Source organism: Limulus polyphemus, unplaced genomic scaffold (assembly GCF_000517525.1).
Source record: "Limulus polyphemus unplaced genomic scaffold, Limulus_polyphemus-2.1.2 Scaffold2468, whole genome shotgun sequence".
NCBI classification, from domain to species: Eukaryota; Metazoa; Arthropoda; class Merostomata; order Xiphosura; family Limulidae; genus Limulus; species Limulus polyphemus.
In genome coordinates, this window is record NW_013668078.1 from 159,646 (window position 1) to 175,362 (window position 15,717).

At 34.4% G+C, this 15,717-nt stretch overlaps 2 protein-coding genes across 5 annotated transcripts in view; one reads left to right on the forward strand and one right to left on the reverse strand.

Annotated features, from left to right (window-relative positions):
- Positions 1 to 2,478, forward strand: part of LOC106467048 (pyridoxal phosphate homeostasis protein-like) — a 9,312-nt gene extending 6,834 nt beyond the window's left edge. For all 4 annotated transcript variants that reach the window (XM_022395152.1, XM_022395153.1, XM_022395154.1 and 1 more), the window contains 2 exons: positions 692 to 933; positions 2,201 to 2,478. In XM_022395152.1, the coding sequence (XP_022250860.1) occupies positions 692 to 933; positions 2,201 to 2,290 (332 nt within the window). In that variant the 3' untranslated portion in view covers positions 2,291 to 2,478. The remainder of the gene's footprint in view (positions 1 to 691; positions 934 to 2,200) is intronic.
- Positions 2,479 to 3,565: 1,087 nt separating this feature from the next.
- On the reverse strand, positions 3,566 to 13,552 carry LOC106467051 (Kv channel-interacting protein 4-like; the record flags this gene model as incomplete). Its single annotated transcript, XM_013927367.2, has 5 exons — positions 3,566 to 6,418; positions 6,722 to 6,784; positions 8,604 to 8,816; positions 9,730 to 9,873; positions 13,428 to 13,552. Coding segments are annotated over 5 exons (593 nt in total), but the record flags the coding sequence as incomplete, so codon positions are not given.
- Between the last annotated feature and the right edge of the window lie 2,165 nt (positions 13,553 to 15,717).

Sequence of the window (15,717 nt, forward strand, 5' to 3'; positions counted from 1 at the left end):
CTCATAGTGCAGATAGAAGTTGACACAAGTGGGGAAGCAGAGTAAGTAGGGTAACAAAGAAACTCATAGTGCAGATAGAAGGTGACACAAGTGGGGAAGCAGAGTAAGTAGGGTAACAAAGAAACTCATAGTGCAGATAGAAGGTGACACAAGTTGGGGAGCAGAGTAAGTAGGGTAACAAAGAAACACATAGCAGGTAGAAGTTGACACAAGTGGGGGGAGCAGAGTAAGTAGGGTAACAAAGAAACACATAGTGCAGGTAGAAGTTAAAATGAATTGGATGAGAATAAACTAAGTTTCTTCTGCAACTTTTTTGTAAAATTCTTTGATTGGTTCCATTTTATTTTTTACAAGTTCGCCTTGGCTTTAAAAGCTAGTATTATATCCTTCACTTTTAAAATCTAGATAAAAACTGACTTTTATACTCAGCTGATTGGATAGAATCAGTGTTTAGTTTTTAAATGTATATTTAGTCCTTTACAAACCTTCCATACTGAAATGGGTCATTAGAAATGTTATTGAAAATTGGTGTTTTTATTTTTTGGGGGGACAGTGTTATAATTTGAATATTTTGATTTATTTTTAGTATAATGATTACAAAAATGCATGTCCAGTTATATGTTACTAATATTTCTGTAATAATACAACTTATTCAATTATAAATACAAGTTTGATTATAGAACATTTATAGGTAAGACTGGTGTAGACCCTGATCAAGTGTGCTATCTGGTCGGTCACATCCTGGGTAACTGTCCAAGCCTAGATTTTGCTGGTTTAATGACCATAGGATCACTTTACCACGACCTTTCCTTAGGACCTAATCCAGATTTTCAACATCTGATCAAATGTGCAAATGAAACTTGCATTCATTTTGGCTTGGATGTAAACAGTATTGAACTAAGCATGGGAATGTCTGGAGATTTTGAACATGCGGTATGTTTTGTTTTATATTTGTTCATTTTACTCAGAATGTAGTGTAGATGAAAGGTAGTGGAGCTGAATGTAATGTAGCTGAGAGGTAGTGGAGCTGAATATAATGTAGCTGAGAGGTAGTGGAGCTGAATGTAATGTAGCTGAGAGGTAGTGGAGCTGAATGTAGTGTAGATGAAAGGTAGTGGAGCTGAATATAATGTAGCTGAGAGGTAGTGGAGCTGAATGTAAAGTAACTGAGAAGTAGTGGAACTGAATATAATGGAGCTGAGAGGTAGTGGAGCCGAATATAATGTAGCTGAGAGGTAGTGGAGCTGAATAAAATGTAGCTGAGAGGTAGTGGAGCTGAATGTAATGTAGATGAAAGGTAGTGGAGCTGAATATAATGTAGCTGAGAGGTAGTGGAACTGAATATAATGTAGCTGAGAGGTAGTGGAGCTGAATATAATGTAGCTGAGAGGTAGTGGAGCTGAATGTAATGTAGTTGAGAGGTAGTGGAGCTGAATGTAATGTAGCTGAGAGGTAGTGGAGCTGCATATAATGTAGCTGAGAGGTAGTGGAGCTGAATGTAATGTAGCTGAGAGGTAGTGGAGCTGAATATAATGTAGCTGAGAGGTAGTGGAGCTGAATGTAATGTAGTTGAGAGGTAGTGGAGCTGAATGTAATGTAGCTGAGAGGTAGTGGAGCTGCATATAATGTAGCTGAGAGGTAGTGGAGCTGAATGTAATGTAGCTGAGAGGTAGTGGAGCTGAATATAATGTAGCTGAGAGGTAGTGGAGCTGAATGTAATGTAGTTGAGAGGTAGTGTAGCTGAGAAACAGTGTAGCTCAGTGTAATGTAGCTGAGAGGTAGTGGAGCTCAGTGTAATGTAGCTGAGAGGTAGTGGAGCTCAATGTAATGTAGCTGAGAGGTAGTGGAGCTGAATGTAATCTTTGGGTAGGTTATAAGCTTTCCAAGATGATACTTATCCAGAATGGCCACGAAAATAGTGGTAAAAATATTTAAAACACCAATATAATTTTGAATGAAATAACTAGAAGTAACAAGTAAACACCATTTGGTATGTTTTTAACATATGCATGTCTCTATTGTGAACTGTGAAGTGTTTATAAAGCATTCTCAATTTAGTTTCAAGTCTTACAATAGGTCTGTATTGAATTTAACTATTTAAGATGAGTGTATTATCGTAAATATATAGTGTAGATTTTATGAATACATTTTATAATCAAACTGCTAGTTTTTTGACACTGGTGTCTTATCTTTTTCGTAGATTGAAGTTGGAAGTACAAACGTTCGTATAGGAAGTACTATATTTGGTGCTCGGAATAACCCAGAGAAACATTCTGAAATTCCAGCTTAAATACAGAGTTCTGTATTCAATTGAATGTATTTACGAATAATGGGACAAATATTGGTACAGACGACAAACATATAAAGTTTAATTTACGAATAACCTGAAATGATTACTCAATAATATTAAAACAATAACGTTTCAGGTATATTTTTACTATACATGGAGCATGGCAATATTTATGTAAAATAAATACAAAAAATATTATACATATGTAGTAGGGAATATTTTATATGCTTTCCGTAGTTTGTAGAAAATTAAAAGATGGGGATACTAATATTTGTGTGAAAATTTATTTTTACATTGTTAACATAGCAAACGTCGGTTATCAGTGAGAAACATAAATAGATAAGCAATTAATACTTATTCCATAACTGCTGTTATTTACCGACAGATGGCGAGACCTATTTCTACTCATTTTCGTGATGCCGCGAGTCCGTACGTTTGAGATGAATTACCTGTTATTACATTCTTAGTTATTAAGTAGTGTTTAGTGAGCGTATTAACGTTTTTATCAAGACGTATAAAATTCATTTCAAATAATGGTCTTGGGTGCAAAGAAACTGGACTGTGACGTGATTAATTCTCAAAACTTTGGCTTGTTTCTATAGCATTCACTACAAGTGGCAATAACGTGTGTAGTTTTAAGCTTTGATCTTGCAATATTCGATGTAAAGAAATTACCAAACAATTGAGTTTAATCACTAGTTTCTAAGTTAAATACATATGGTGATTTCATAGAGTGTTGTATCCTTAACACTAGAGTGACAATGAAAATCTGTCGCCATTATCGAACAATTCGGTGTAATCACTGGTTTCTATTATAAATACATAGGTGATGCTAACAGTAATTATTGGGATTTATTGCGTTATTTAGCGTTTTTGTGCGATTCGTATATTTTTGGGCGAATTTAGTGAATAAATATTTTAGATAAATGCGTTTAAAGTTTAGAATGGACCTTTTAGTTCAGTAAATGTAAGGTAATGAATTTGTATTGTTATAATTTACACTACTCGTTCAATACAAATGTGAATTCAATAATGTGACTGGGAGAAGGTATTTTGACATAGAGGGAGATAAGTTACAGTGGTCTCTTGCTAGTAGTAAAGGTAGGGCTCAAATTTCGCACACTAATATACGTCACTTATGTGTGACACAAAATTTAATTCCAATATAAAAATAAATTCCTGAACTCTTCCAATAAGTAGCACAAGAGGAAAGGTTTTGTGTGTGTGGGCTGGTTATAGAGTTAATAATAAAGAAAACAATTATAATTCTTATTACAGAGTAGAGCTTTTATTGTTAGAGAAAAATACAAAATAAAAATTAATGTTTATAGTATACCCAAGTAACGAAGTTATGTGTGTAGTTAGAAAATACGATAATAAACAGATAACAAACTCTGAATTAAGAGAACATATAATAAAATTAATGGCACATTTTCAGTTCACTAAGTCCCGTTAGATTGCGAATAAAAACAAATTAATCTACAAACACATATGAAACAATTTATATTTAAACGAAAATAAATTGCATTAAATAAATATCGAAACACGTGGCGCCATCTCATGAGATTTTTGAGCAATATTCCTACACCGTTTATGGCAGAGCTTGACGCTATTCAATGTGAATTAATTGTTTGGCGATGTCAGTATATTATATAGTCCAGTTAGTAAGCAGAGACCTCATAAAAATAGCTTGGACTAATATTATCGTGTCTTCATGAACTCTAATCGGGCCTAAAATTAATAGACTAGAATCAACTTTATATATTATCGCAAGTCATTATCCCCGGTAAGAGTCTATTTTTGTGAACAAAAAATCGTGAAAATAACACGATTAAGCGTTTTCCATGAAATATTACGACTTATATTTAAAAAAGGGGATTTTTAAATTTAATACATGCGTTATTAACTCAACTTGTTAGAAGTTGTTTAACGTTTCAGTTGCTTAGAAACAGCTTGAATGACGACTTTAATGTGTAATACGTAAAAAATCATCTGCCGAAAATATTTGTTTGAAAAAAATAGTTCAACTCAGAAATCTGAAATAAAATACATTCAATTAATTGCGCCATTAAATTTCACTTTCGAAATAATGACAAAATACAACTTATTGTTTCTGACCTATTTTATTTCGAAAAAAACCGAGAGTAATCAACTGACTTTAAAGAAAAATTAAAATATTTGGATATTTTAAATATATTAGGTATATTCTGGTATAAGATTAATACATAAACGTCGGTGTACAAAAATCAAACAAACACGATATTATATTTGTTTCTGTTGCTGGATTTTCTGTTGTAAAGCACGCCAAATCACTTTGTGTATGGGGAACTGATTAAAAGTCCGTTTAGTGGTGGGATTACAGGAACTGTGTACAAATACCTTTGATTCCCATTTGTGGATCACAGACCACTTCAAGATGGATTAGTTACTATAGCTTTTTCAATACAACAACCAAACCTTCTTTTTTTCAGCTTAAATATAAAAAACAACTGAACTGATATTATGGTAACTCGTATACCGTAAAGAAACTATAGTATTATGTACCACGTGGGTTTCTAAGGTGATCGAAGTGGCTACCAAAACTACATATGTTCACACTTTAAACGGTCAGTCTCCAACTGACAACTTTGTGTCTTTTTCTGGACAGCTAGCTATAAACCTTCCGAATTGGATACCATTCAAGATGGCGGCATCGAAAAATGGGCAAGAAAGGATAAGAGAAGAACCTTTCTGTGAATTGATAATGTTTGTAAACGTTTGTTTTTTTTATAGATTTTCCGAAGAAATTGTAAATATTGTTTGTTTTACTTCTGCACAGTTATTTCAGTTAAAAGAAGTTTCATCTGTTCAACAAACTATTTTCTCCTGTAATATCATCATTATCGTGTTACTTACATGAGTTGACGAGAAAACATTTTAATAACTCTTTACATCTTAAGTTTGTGTTAAATAGCTTCAGTTTCGAGACAAACGTGCTGTGACATGACATGCTATTTAACGTCGCCCCCCAGTGGCACAGCGGCATGTCTGCGGACTTACAACGCTAGAATCCGGGTTTCGATACCCGTGGTGGGCAGAGCACAGATAGCCCATTGTGTAGCTTTGTGCTTAATTACAAATAAACAAACATTTAACGTCTAATGAGTTACTGGTAAACATTTTATCTCTGACGAAACTTTTGTTTATTGTCGTACGACAACTGTAGTGAAGAGACGCAACCAAATTCGTTGATGATTTCGTTTTCAGTTTTAAGCTCATCTAACAACTTCAGGAAGGATCGTATATATGTTATTATACGAAATACACTACGGATCCTAAAAAAATATTAAGTAAGTTTTAATTTCAAAAAGAGTATATTAACTTAAAGATACTTTTTGCCAAGAACCACTTTTGATTTCAATCCAGCGTTGATGATTTTTTTCTGTAAGTAAATCTCTGTTCGGCTAGTCACCCAGAGGGTCAAAGGTAAGTTTACGATTTTACAACGCTGAAATCCGGAGTTTAATCCCCCGTGGTGGACAGAGCGCAGCTGGGCCATTGTATAGCTTTGCGTAAAAAACAAAAACTATTCCAGAGATCCATCTTTATGAGCATCCATGATATATTACTGTGGATTTTCTTATTTACTTCGTTAAAAGATGGCGCTACTAAATTGAAAAGTCTGCTTTTTCTTCTTGCACAAAAGTGTTATTTTCTGTGATCTATTTTTACAACATTTATTTACGGATATATAAGCTATCTGACCGTTAAATGTTAAAAGTATATGTATAGAAGTTTCTTTTGTTTCAATTCATGCGCCGTATGTCGTTTCGCCGTGGGATTTAACCGACGCCATGACATTATCTGTCGCCAACAGAGACAGTGGTGATGGATTCCGCTTCTCATTTAAAGGAAACGTTTTGGTCAGAATTTCAACAAGTATTTAAAGATACACACGTACACACACACATACAGGTTTAAACATCCATGTTGATGTACAGAATTTCATCATTCTACGGAGGCACCAATGTGCTACTAGAGCTATAGTACTTCAACCTGACGACAACAGTAAGTATTCTGGGGAACTTCGATGTTGGAATGTCACAGTACGGTGTCGAAAAAACCAATTGCTTTTGCGATATTCTCATCCTGGTAAAAATTACAAAAGAAAGAAAGAGGTCAATTTATTTAGAGCCCTTTGTTTTTGTTTTTACTTCTAATAGTTTGGATTTATATGATCCACTATTTTTGCGGACTCATAACTAAGGCAAATAGAAAAGTTAACACAGAAGGTAGGTTTAGCTTCGTATTAATTTATATTAGTTGCTATGGTAGTAATAGATTTATCTGTATATTAATCTACATTAATTGTTAGGTAGAAACTATTGTTGTATGGTTGCTAAGCAAGAGTTAGATGTTTATGAATTCTATCTATACACAACCAATGTTTACCTGTGTACACGAATCAAGAAACTCGTCAATGGTGACCACTCCGTCTTGATTAAGATCTAGTTTCTGTAATGAAACGGACGATATAATGTAATGAGAAGAATTATGTAAACACACAGCAATACACATACAGAAGTCACAACAACATGTGGAATTCATTAATTATCACAGGAAATACAAAGTGGAAGCGAATGTATTGCTCCAGTGTTTTATAACAGCATTAACTTGTTTTCATACTGTCATACAAATCGTGTAATTTCTTTTATTGCTCTCCATAGTCCAGCCAAATTGTTTGGTCACCTTGTTAGTTTTTATATAAACCCATATGACCATAATTGTGAGTGTTCAACTGACCTCTTGCGAGTTCAAGGTATCGTTTCACCACGTTTGCACCATACAAGAAAACCCAGGATCGAAACTCGGCCACTACCAAACCAGAATAGGCCATCTTATGATTTACTTGGAGTATGTTAGTAACCAAAATGTAACGTAGAATAAAACTAATTAGTCTCTAGTTTTAAAGTAAATCAATAAAATATATAGATAAAATAACGAAAAAAGTTACTAGTTTATAATTACACTTAGTTGATCGTATAGGCTAGTAACCATGGCAACGACTCAATCTTCTGGTTTGTTTTTGTGCAGCTACATGTCCATTGTTACCATTTTGAGCTGATTTGTATCTCTCAATTCCAGGTATTATTCACACCTGTATTTACAGCAAGGTAAGGTCTGTACTCGACTGTCGTCTGTTTCATAAATAACATGAAGGTTTTCTTCCTTGACCACATCTCTTATCGACAGAAGCAGTGTTCATTCGTCAAAGTATTTCTGCACGCTTGTCATGCGGTGTTTCAGCCCTAGGAGCCAAGACTGGAATCACTTATGTTACTATTACCGGGTATAATATGACTTTTATAGACTTTGTACTGGTCTATCACCTTCTGGTTGGCTGGATGACAACCAGTCACAGTTTAAAATATCACTACGTGGCTGTACTCTGGTTCAATTTAATTTCACACGTCAAAGTGATGGCTGTCCAATTCTATATCTGCCTTAACGTTTGCATACTAAATTCCGATGGTGAATAAGAAAGCCTTATGAAGTTCTGCGATGCTGTTGATATTAATTAGTTTGTCCACATGGTTTCCTCTATTTACAAAAAAAATCTTTAAATCATATATTTTAGGACTTTCATTAACCAACGGTTCCTCGCTTAATGTTGTGTCTCAAGCGTAGGGCTATACACGGAACTTTTTATTTAATTCTGGTAGTTAAAGCAAGAAATGATTTATCAAGATTACAGTAGCTTCATGTGTTTTAACGTGTATTTGTTTCGAATTAAATTATATAACTTGTAGTTCCGAGTAACAACGTTAAATAACCCTTCTCTATTAAACGTTTTGGAAACAATTCAAATAAAATATTGAAGTAAATAATTTTACAAATCCGTTAAGTAAAGAGATTCTTAAACATAGATAAATGTGAACTTAGCTTTGTTTGTTACCTGGTAACTAGGACGATCATTACCTGAAATATCGGTTCTACCTGTTCTCTAGTCTTGGTGTTGTTGTAGAACTTAGCTTTGTTTGTTACCTGGTAACTAGGACGATCATTACCTGAAATATCGGTTCTACCTGTTCTCTAGTCTTGGTGTTGTTGTAGAACTTAGCTTTGTTTGTTACCTGGTAACTAGGACGATCATTACCTGAAATATCGGTTCTACCTGTTCTCTAGTCTTTGTGTTGTTGTAGAACTTAGCTTTGTTTGTTACCTGGTAACTAGGACGATCATTACCTGAAATACCGATTCTACCTGTTCTCTAGTCTTGGTGTTGTTGTAGAACTTAGCTTTGTTTTAACGTAGTAACCAGGACAATCATTACCTGAAATACCCGTTCCACGTGCTCCTTTGTCGCACGGTCGTCAACGAGTGGATCAACTGGTCTTCCCGTCTGGTCGTACACAGAACTGATGATTCTGGACAGCTCGTCCTTAGTGATGTAACCGTCGCCATTTATGTCATACAAATTGAAGACCCATCTAAGTTTTTCTTGGACTGTCCCACGGGATAAGATAGACAATCCTGCGACAAGATCCTGTGAACGATTTAAAAAATTATCATACTAACAGATGCCCGTTGAAACAATTCAACAGTAATTTTCCTGGAAATAGGGATAAATATATATAAAATGTGCAGTGAACCAAGGCGTATATGCAATATGATTGTCTAGTGGGCCGTTTACAACCTTCTTTTGTCGTTCCATGTGTTCTTTCAATAAGGAAAATTGCGTTTGTTTGTAAGCAAAGTAGACTTACTGTAATGCATTGTTCGCAAAATTGTTTGGGTTTAGATAAAATGGGTGCATCCAGCACAACAGAATACTCAGGTTCGCTATAAATAGACGTGGGGATTTTTCCGCTCGATGCCACAATTCCTTGTCATTTTACTGAGCGCAAGAAAAGACCACTATCGACGTGAGCGTTTTTTGACGGTTGTCATTTCTATAAGAAGTGTCAAAGGGGAGATATTCATTTCAATTCAAATCAATTTATTCGACATGTTACAGTAAAATCATGCATGTATATAGAACTGAGACGAAATATATATATACCGAAGAACAATAAATACATTCTCAAAACACATTCCTCCCTTAATGCGTTCTTCCCGTTCATGCTCCTACCTTGTAAATATTTCATTCAATCACAATTCGCAAAATTCCCTGACAAAAAAACATTTTTGTCCTTAATAAAGTTTTTTTTTTTTCAGATTGACTGTTAAGTACATACGAAGATTGATGGATTGATGTTGATATCATTATGAAATTTTAGGAATTACAGAAAAGGAATAATTTTCCTGTAATGTACTCTTTATAATAAACACTTTGATATATATATACACGATTAATTGTACAGAAAATACAGAGCGTGACAGACACATTTGGATATTACATAAACACGTTAATCAGACTTGGATACTTAGATAAGTTACAGTCAATAGTATAAACTTACATTAAATGTTATTGAACCACTGTGATCCTGGTCAAACGTGTTGAAAACGTAGTGGGCATACTGACTAGTGTCGCTCTCTCGTGGGAAAAACTGAGCGTAGATTCCTTTGAAGGCTTCTTCCTTTACCATTCCTGAAGGACATTCCTGTAAACATTTTAGTAATCTTTGTTTAGTAACAGTTTCCTGTTAAAACGTAGTGCGTTGCTATAGTAACAGTATGTCACCAGAAGAATGGTAATGTCACTGTAATAACAATATGCTGTTAGAAGGATGATAGAGTGTTACTGTAGTAACCATGTGTAAGTAACCATGTCAGTAAGAAAGTGGTATTACAACAGTAACAATGTATGTTAGAAGAATGGTTGTGTAAGTGTAATAACAGTATGCTGTCAGTAGGATGGTGGTGTTACTGTAGTAACAACGTATATTAGAAGAATGGTTGTGTAACTGTAATAACAATATGGTGTCAGTAGAACGGTGGTGTTACTATAGTAACAACGTATATTAGAAGAATGGTTGTGTAACTGTAATAACAATATGCTGTCAGTAAAACGGTGGTGTTACTGTAGTAATAATATATGTCAGAAGAATGGTTGTGTAACTGTAATAATAATATGCTGTCAGTAAAACGGTGGTGTTACTGTAGTAATAATATATGTCAGAAGAATGGTTGTGTAACTGTAATAACAGTATGCTGTCAGTAGAACGGTGGTGTTACTATAGTAACAACGTATATTAGAAGAATGGTTGTGTAACTGTAATAACAATATGGTGTCAGTAGAACGGTGGTGTTACTATAGTAACAACGTATATTAGAAGAATAGTTGTGTAACTGTAATAATAATATGCTGTCAGTAAAACGGTGGTGTTACTATAGTAATAATATATGTCAGAAAAATGGTGGTGTTACTGTTGTAAGAATATATCGTTAGAAAGGTGGTGTATTATTGTATTAACAATATGCCATCAGTAGGACGGTGGTGTTACTATAGTAGCAATAGGGTGTCAGTAGGATGGTGGTGTTACTATAGTAACAATATGCTGTTGGAAGAATGGTGGTGGTGTTACTGTACTAACAATATATCGTCAAAAGAATGGTGGCGTTACTGTAGTAACAATGTATCGTTAGAAGGATTGTGTGTTATTGTAGTAACAACATGCTGTCAGTAGCTGGCACTCTGGCTATAAACGGCAAGCAATTTCTTTCCACTACGTTGTACAAGCTGGCATTCTAGACTGTAACCAGTAAAAAGATTAATAAGGTCAGGAGAACTTGAGCTGTTAGTTTATTGATAAACCTCTAGAACTAGTTATCGTGGGGCAGGAGATGCCATCTAGATGAGATTTATAATCGAAAGTTAATCTTAAGTTCATTAGAAATTTTATTCTTAGAAAGCAGTCTTGTAAAATATAGATTAGTATAAGAAAGGTAATTCTTGATAGAGATTATATAAGCAGGTCACCATGAGGCCATCATCACGTCTTTCGTATCATGGTGAACCTCTTGTAAAATATAGATTAGTATAAGAAAGGCAATCCTTGACACAGAGATTATATAAGCAGGTCACCATGAGGCCATTATAACGTCTTTCGTATCATGGTGAACCTCTTGTAAAATATAGATTAGTATAAGAAAGGCAATCCTTGACACAGAGATTATATAAGCAGGTCACCATGAGGCCATTATAACGTCTTTCGTATCATGGTGAACCTCTTGTAAAATATAGAATAACAATCTTTGAGATGGAGACTATTAGTTACAAGTTTCAGATCACGTGATTCTTTTTTTTTGTGTAATATTTAATATGGAAATGATTAAGACCGTAACCTCATCTGTGATTCCGATCCAATCCTCATTCATTATCTAATTTATTCCAATCTGACCATTTAGTGCCATGTTTGGTGATTAACACTTGACCAGCCTTGCGGAGAGAGAAAGTAAAGATGACACGTCATGAATATTGATCACAGTGACGTAGTTTCTAGTTTTGATGTTCTTCTTCCACTGTTGATAAATCTTGAAACTAGAAGTACACTTATCAAATTAGTCCTAGCTTAGTCTATTGCATTGCATATTTAATTGTAAATTAATTAATTTAAATATTATTATATATTGATTGCTTTTGTTGTATTCTTAGTCTAATTCATTGCATTTTAAATTGTAAATTATGTCATGTTGCTTTTGTACTTATCGTGTATTTTATTGTAATATAAAATTTTTTAATAGATAAATGAATAGATATATAGAGAGAAAAAGATAGATATATAGATTACAAAATACAGCAAATATTTAATATTATAATATTGTTAAAAAATTTTAAAAACTCATTAACTTTAAGTGTCTAAGTGCTCTAACTGTGTATGAACACCACAAGATTCAGCTCCACAACTATGTGAACCCCACGCCCACAAGATTCAGCTCTACGATTACCGTCAATTGATAATATTGAGCTGAGATAAAACGTTTCACAAGGTTTAATGCGTCAGTAATATACGAGCACATTATGCATTTTCTTCTTCTTAGCTGCTATATAATTTTTCAAAATTTCATTGTTTGTTTCAGGATTTATTCTTACACTAGAATATCGGTCAAGGAAATTACTAACTTCTCTCATATCACTAATTCATAGGACTGGATGAACCACTTGTGTTCTCCTTTAGAAGAGAGACTGTAACATGACAGATGCTACAAAGAGAAACAGTGATCTGCTCTAGCGGCGAACCAAGGGTGTGACATTCATTGTTGACATGAAAGTGGCCTTCAGTCACGTGGATGGTGCATGCGCTTGGAGTGAGAGAACTTTATATTTGTGATCACGTTTTTCTCAGTTTGCCAGTTGGTCAGAGATTATAATAGAGATCTATATACCTTGGCTATATGGATTATTGAGATTCTTTGTTTGAGATAGAGTGTTATATTCAAGCGGCTGCTATTTTCCAGACATCTAGATTCTGTTTAACTCAACTTTGGCTTTAACACAAATGGCTGGAGCTACTATGGCGAGAGGGCATTAATAAAGCTGTGATCTTATAATAAAGACTGTGATTGTTTACACCCTGTGTCCAGTCTCTTTCGTATGTGTAAAGATTCGGCAAAAGGCAGAGAAAATCCAGTCATTGTTCTGTAATACAGTACATAAGGAATCCTCCTGTTTTTGCGGTTCCTGCAAGCTACTCTGAGGGTAATCATGACAACCTGAGAATTCCACACATCCATACACACACATATATACATTAGATATATTATAAATAATTCAACAGTTTGTAATCTAATACCATCTCCCAGCCTCAATACACTACAAATTGGTATTAGATTACAAACTGTTGAATTATTTGTAGTGTATTGAGGCTGGGAAAGCTAATATTAGATTACAAACTGTTGAATTATTTGTAGCATATTGAAGCTGGGAAGGTTGGTATTAGTTTACAAACTGTTGAATTATTTGTAGTGTATTGAGGCTGGGAAGGCTATTATTAGATTACAAACTGTTGAATTATTTGTAGTGTATTGAGGCTGGGAAGGCTAGTTTTGGGATAAAAACAACTGTTGAATTATTTGTAGTGTATTGAGGCTGGGAAGGTTGGTATTAGATTACAAACTGTTGAATTGCAATACACTACAAATAATTTAACAGTTTTTTTATCCTAAAACCAACCTTCCAGCCTAAAATCAATCTTCCCAGTACATAATCACTTGCCTGTTTAAATCCCCGGTACATGAGCTGTAACTCCCGCTTGTTGAACTTAGTGTTCTCACATAATTTTTCGATAGCTTCAGGGGTGAACCTGGTTTGCTGCCCACCCACTTCCTCGTATTCACTGTCTTCAGAAACAGGGGAAATTGTCAATTAGATGTTGCGAGTTCCAGGAAAGTAGCATATGTAACTGTGACAGAAAATAACTAACAACATAATAAATGAGCTTGTTACCGGAAAAATAACACCGTAACAAGTGTTAGTGTTACATGATAACAACAATATAACAAGTGTGAATGCTATAAGAAAGTAACAATGTAAGGAGTACGAACGGTACAGTAGACTAGCATTGTAAAAATTGTAGGCTTAACAGGAAAATAACAATAATAAGTAACAGGAGAGTAACAATGTAGCAAGTGTGCGTATGATAAGTAAGAAACTGTAACAAATGTGCAGTTTAATAGGATATTAATAATTTAACCAGTGTGTGCATTATAAAAGAGTAATAATGCGAAAATGTGCGTGTTACAAGAGTAAGAAACTGTAACAAGTGTGTGCGTTATAAAAGAGTACTAATGCGAAAATGTGCGTGTTACAAGAGCAAGAAACCGTAACAAATGTGCAGTTTGATAGGATATTAATAATGTAACAAGTGTGCGGTATAAAAGAGTAACAATGCGAAAATGTGCGTGTTACAAGAGTAACAAATAACAAATGTGTGTGTAACAGAAGAGTAACAATGTAGCAAGTGTGCGTATGATAGGTAAGAAACTGTAACAAATGTGCAGTTTAATAGGATATTAATAATTTAACCAGTGTGTGCGTTATAAAAGAGTAACAATGCGAAAAATGTGCGTGTTACAAGAGTAACAAATAACAACTGTGCGTGTAACAGAAGAGTAACAATGTAGCAAGTGTGCGTATGATAGGTAAGAAACTGTAACAAATGTGCAGTTTAATAAGATATTAATAATGTAACAAGTGCGTGCGTTATAAAAGAATCTATCATACCAATCAGCTTAATTGAAAGATTGAAAATATTATTTTAAATAAACGAAAATATTATTAAAGATCCTTATTTTAATTATGATTTTCTATTAAGTTCTATCCATGCTGAATTCTTGTCAATCAAGGTTTTATTTATAATTTGTTATCAGACACGACAAGTTCATATCAGCTGAAAACGGACTGATAGCCATACAATTTACATCACAATGCACTTCATCCAATTAAGTGAAAACCAGCCACTCGTGGTTCTGGTTTTCTTTTCATAGCAATTTCCATATCTCACGACTGACTTTGTTCAGCGAGAAGCTTTGTTTTACGTCAAGGAAATCTTCAAGTTTCTCCTATAACACGAACCTGGCGTTTCAATGACCTATAATATATGTAGTAATCACTTATTTCTGTGAGTGAAATCTAGTCCCAAACTTCATTTCTTTGGATGGTCTAAAATAGCTAAGAAACGGTTGTTATAATAAGCTGGTATTAAAAAGACCCTCTAACAAAGGTTTTTAATCATTTTTATGATGTAGACTAATAACTTGTTTGTTCCAAAATTTCGTGCAAAGCCACACAAGGGTTATCTGCATTCCGACCACAGCTATGTTTGTTGTATCCCACCAAACTTGATGAGCTCTGGGTATTGAGCGAAACGCTTCGTCGAAAATAGATATGGCAGACATGGTGCGGCTGAAATTATATTATGCACTCTCTTTCTAGAAAGGCCCGACATAACCGTTATCCATGTCAAGGAAAACTCATAAATGTTTATTAGTTATAACGAAACCAATACCAGATTGAAACTCATACTGCAGTGGCAGGTAAAGTGTGTTCAGAATGTTTAAAAGAAACCGATCTAGGATTGAAACGCAAACTGCAGTGGCAGGTGAAGGCTGTTCGGAATGTTTTAATGAAACCGATCTCAGATTACAACGCAGATTGTAGTGGCAGGTGAAGTCTGTTCAGAATGATTTAACAGCTTTGGAAAGGAGTTTCTGGCGTTTTGTGTGTTCGTACAGTGAGCACTGAGAAAGTAGAATGTTGGTGGTCAAATGACTGGCTAGTTCAACTACAATTTTGTAATTGAGGTTTATAACAGTCAACCAGAAAGTAGAATGTTGGTGGTCAAATGACTAGCTAGTTCAAATACAATTTTGTAATTGAGGTTTATAACAGTCAACCAGAAAGTAGAATGTTGGTGGTCAAATGACTAGCTAGTTCAAATACAATTTTGTAACTGAGATTTATAACAGTCAACCAGAAAGTAGAATGTTGGTGGTCAAATGACTAG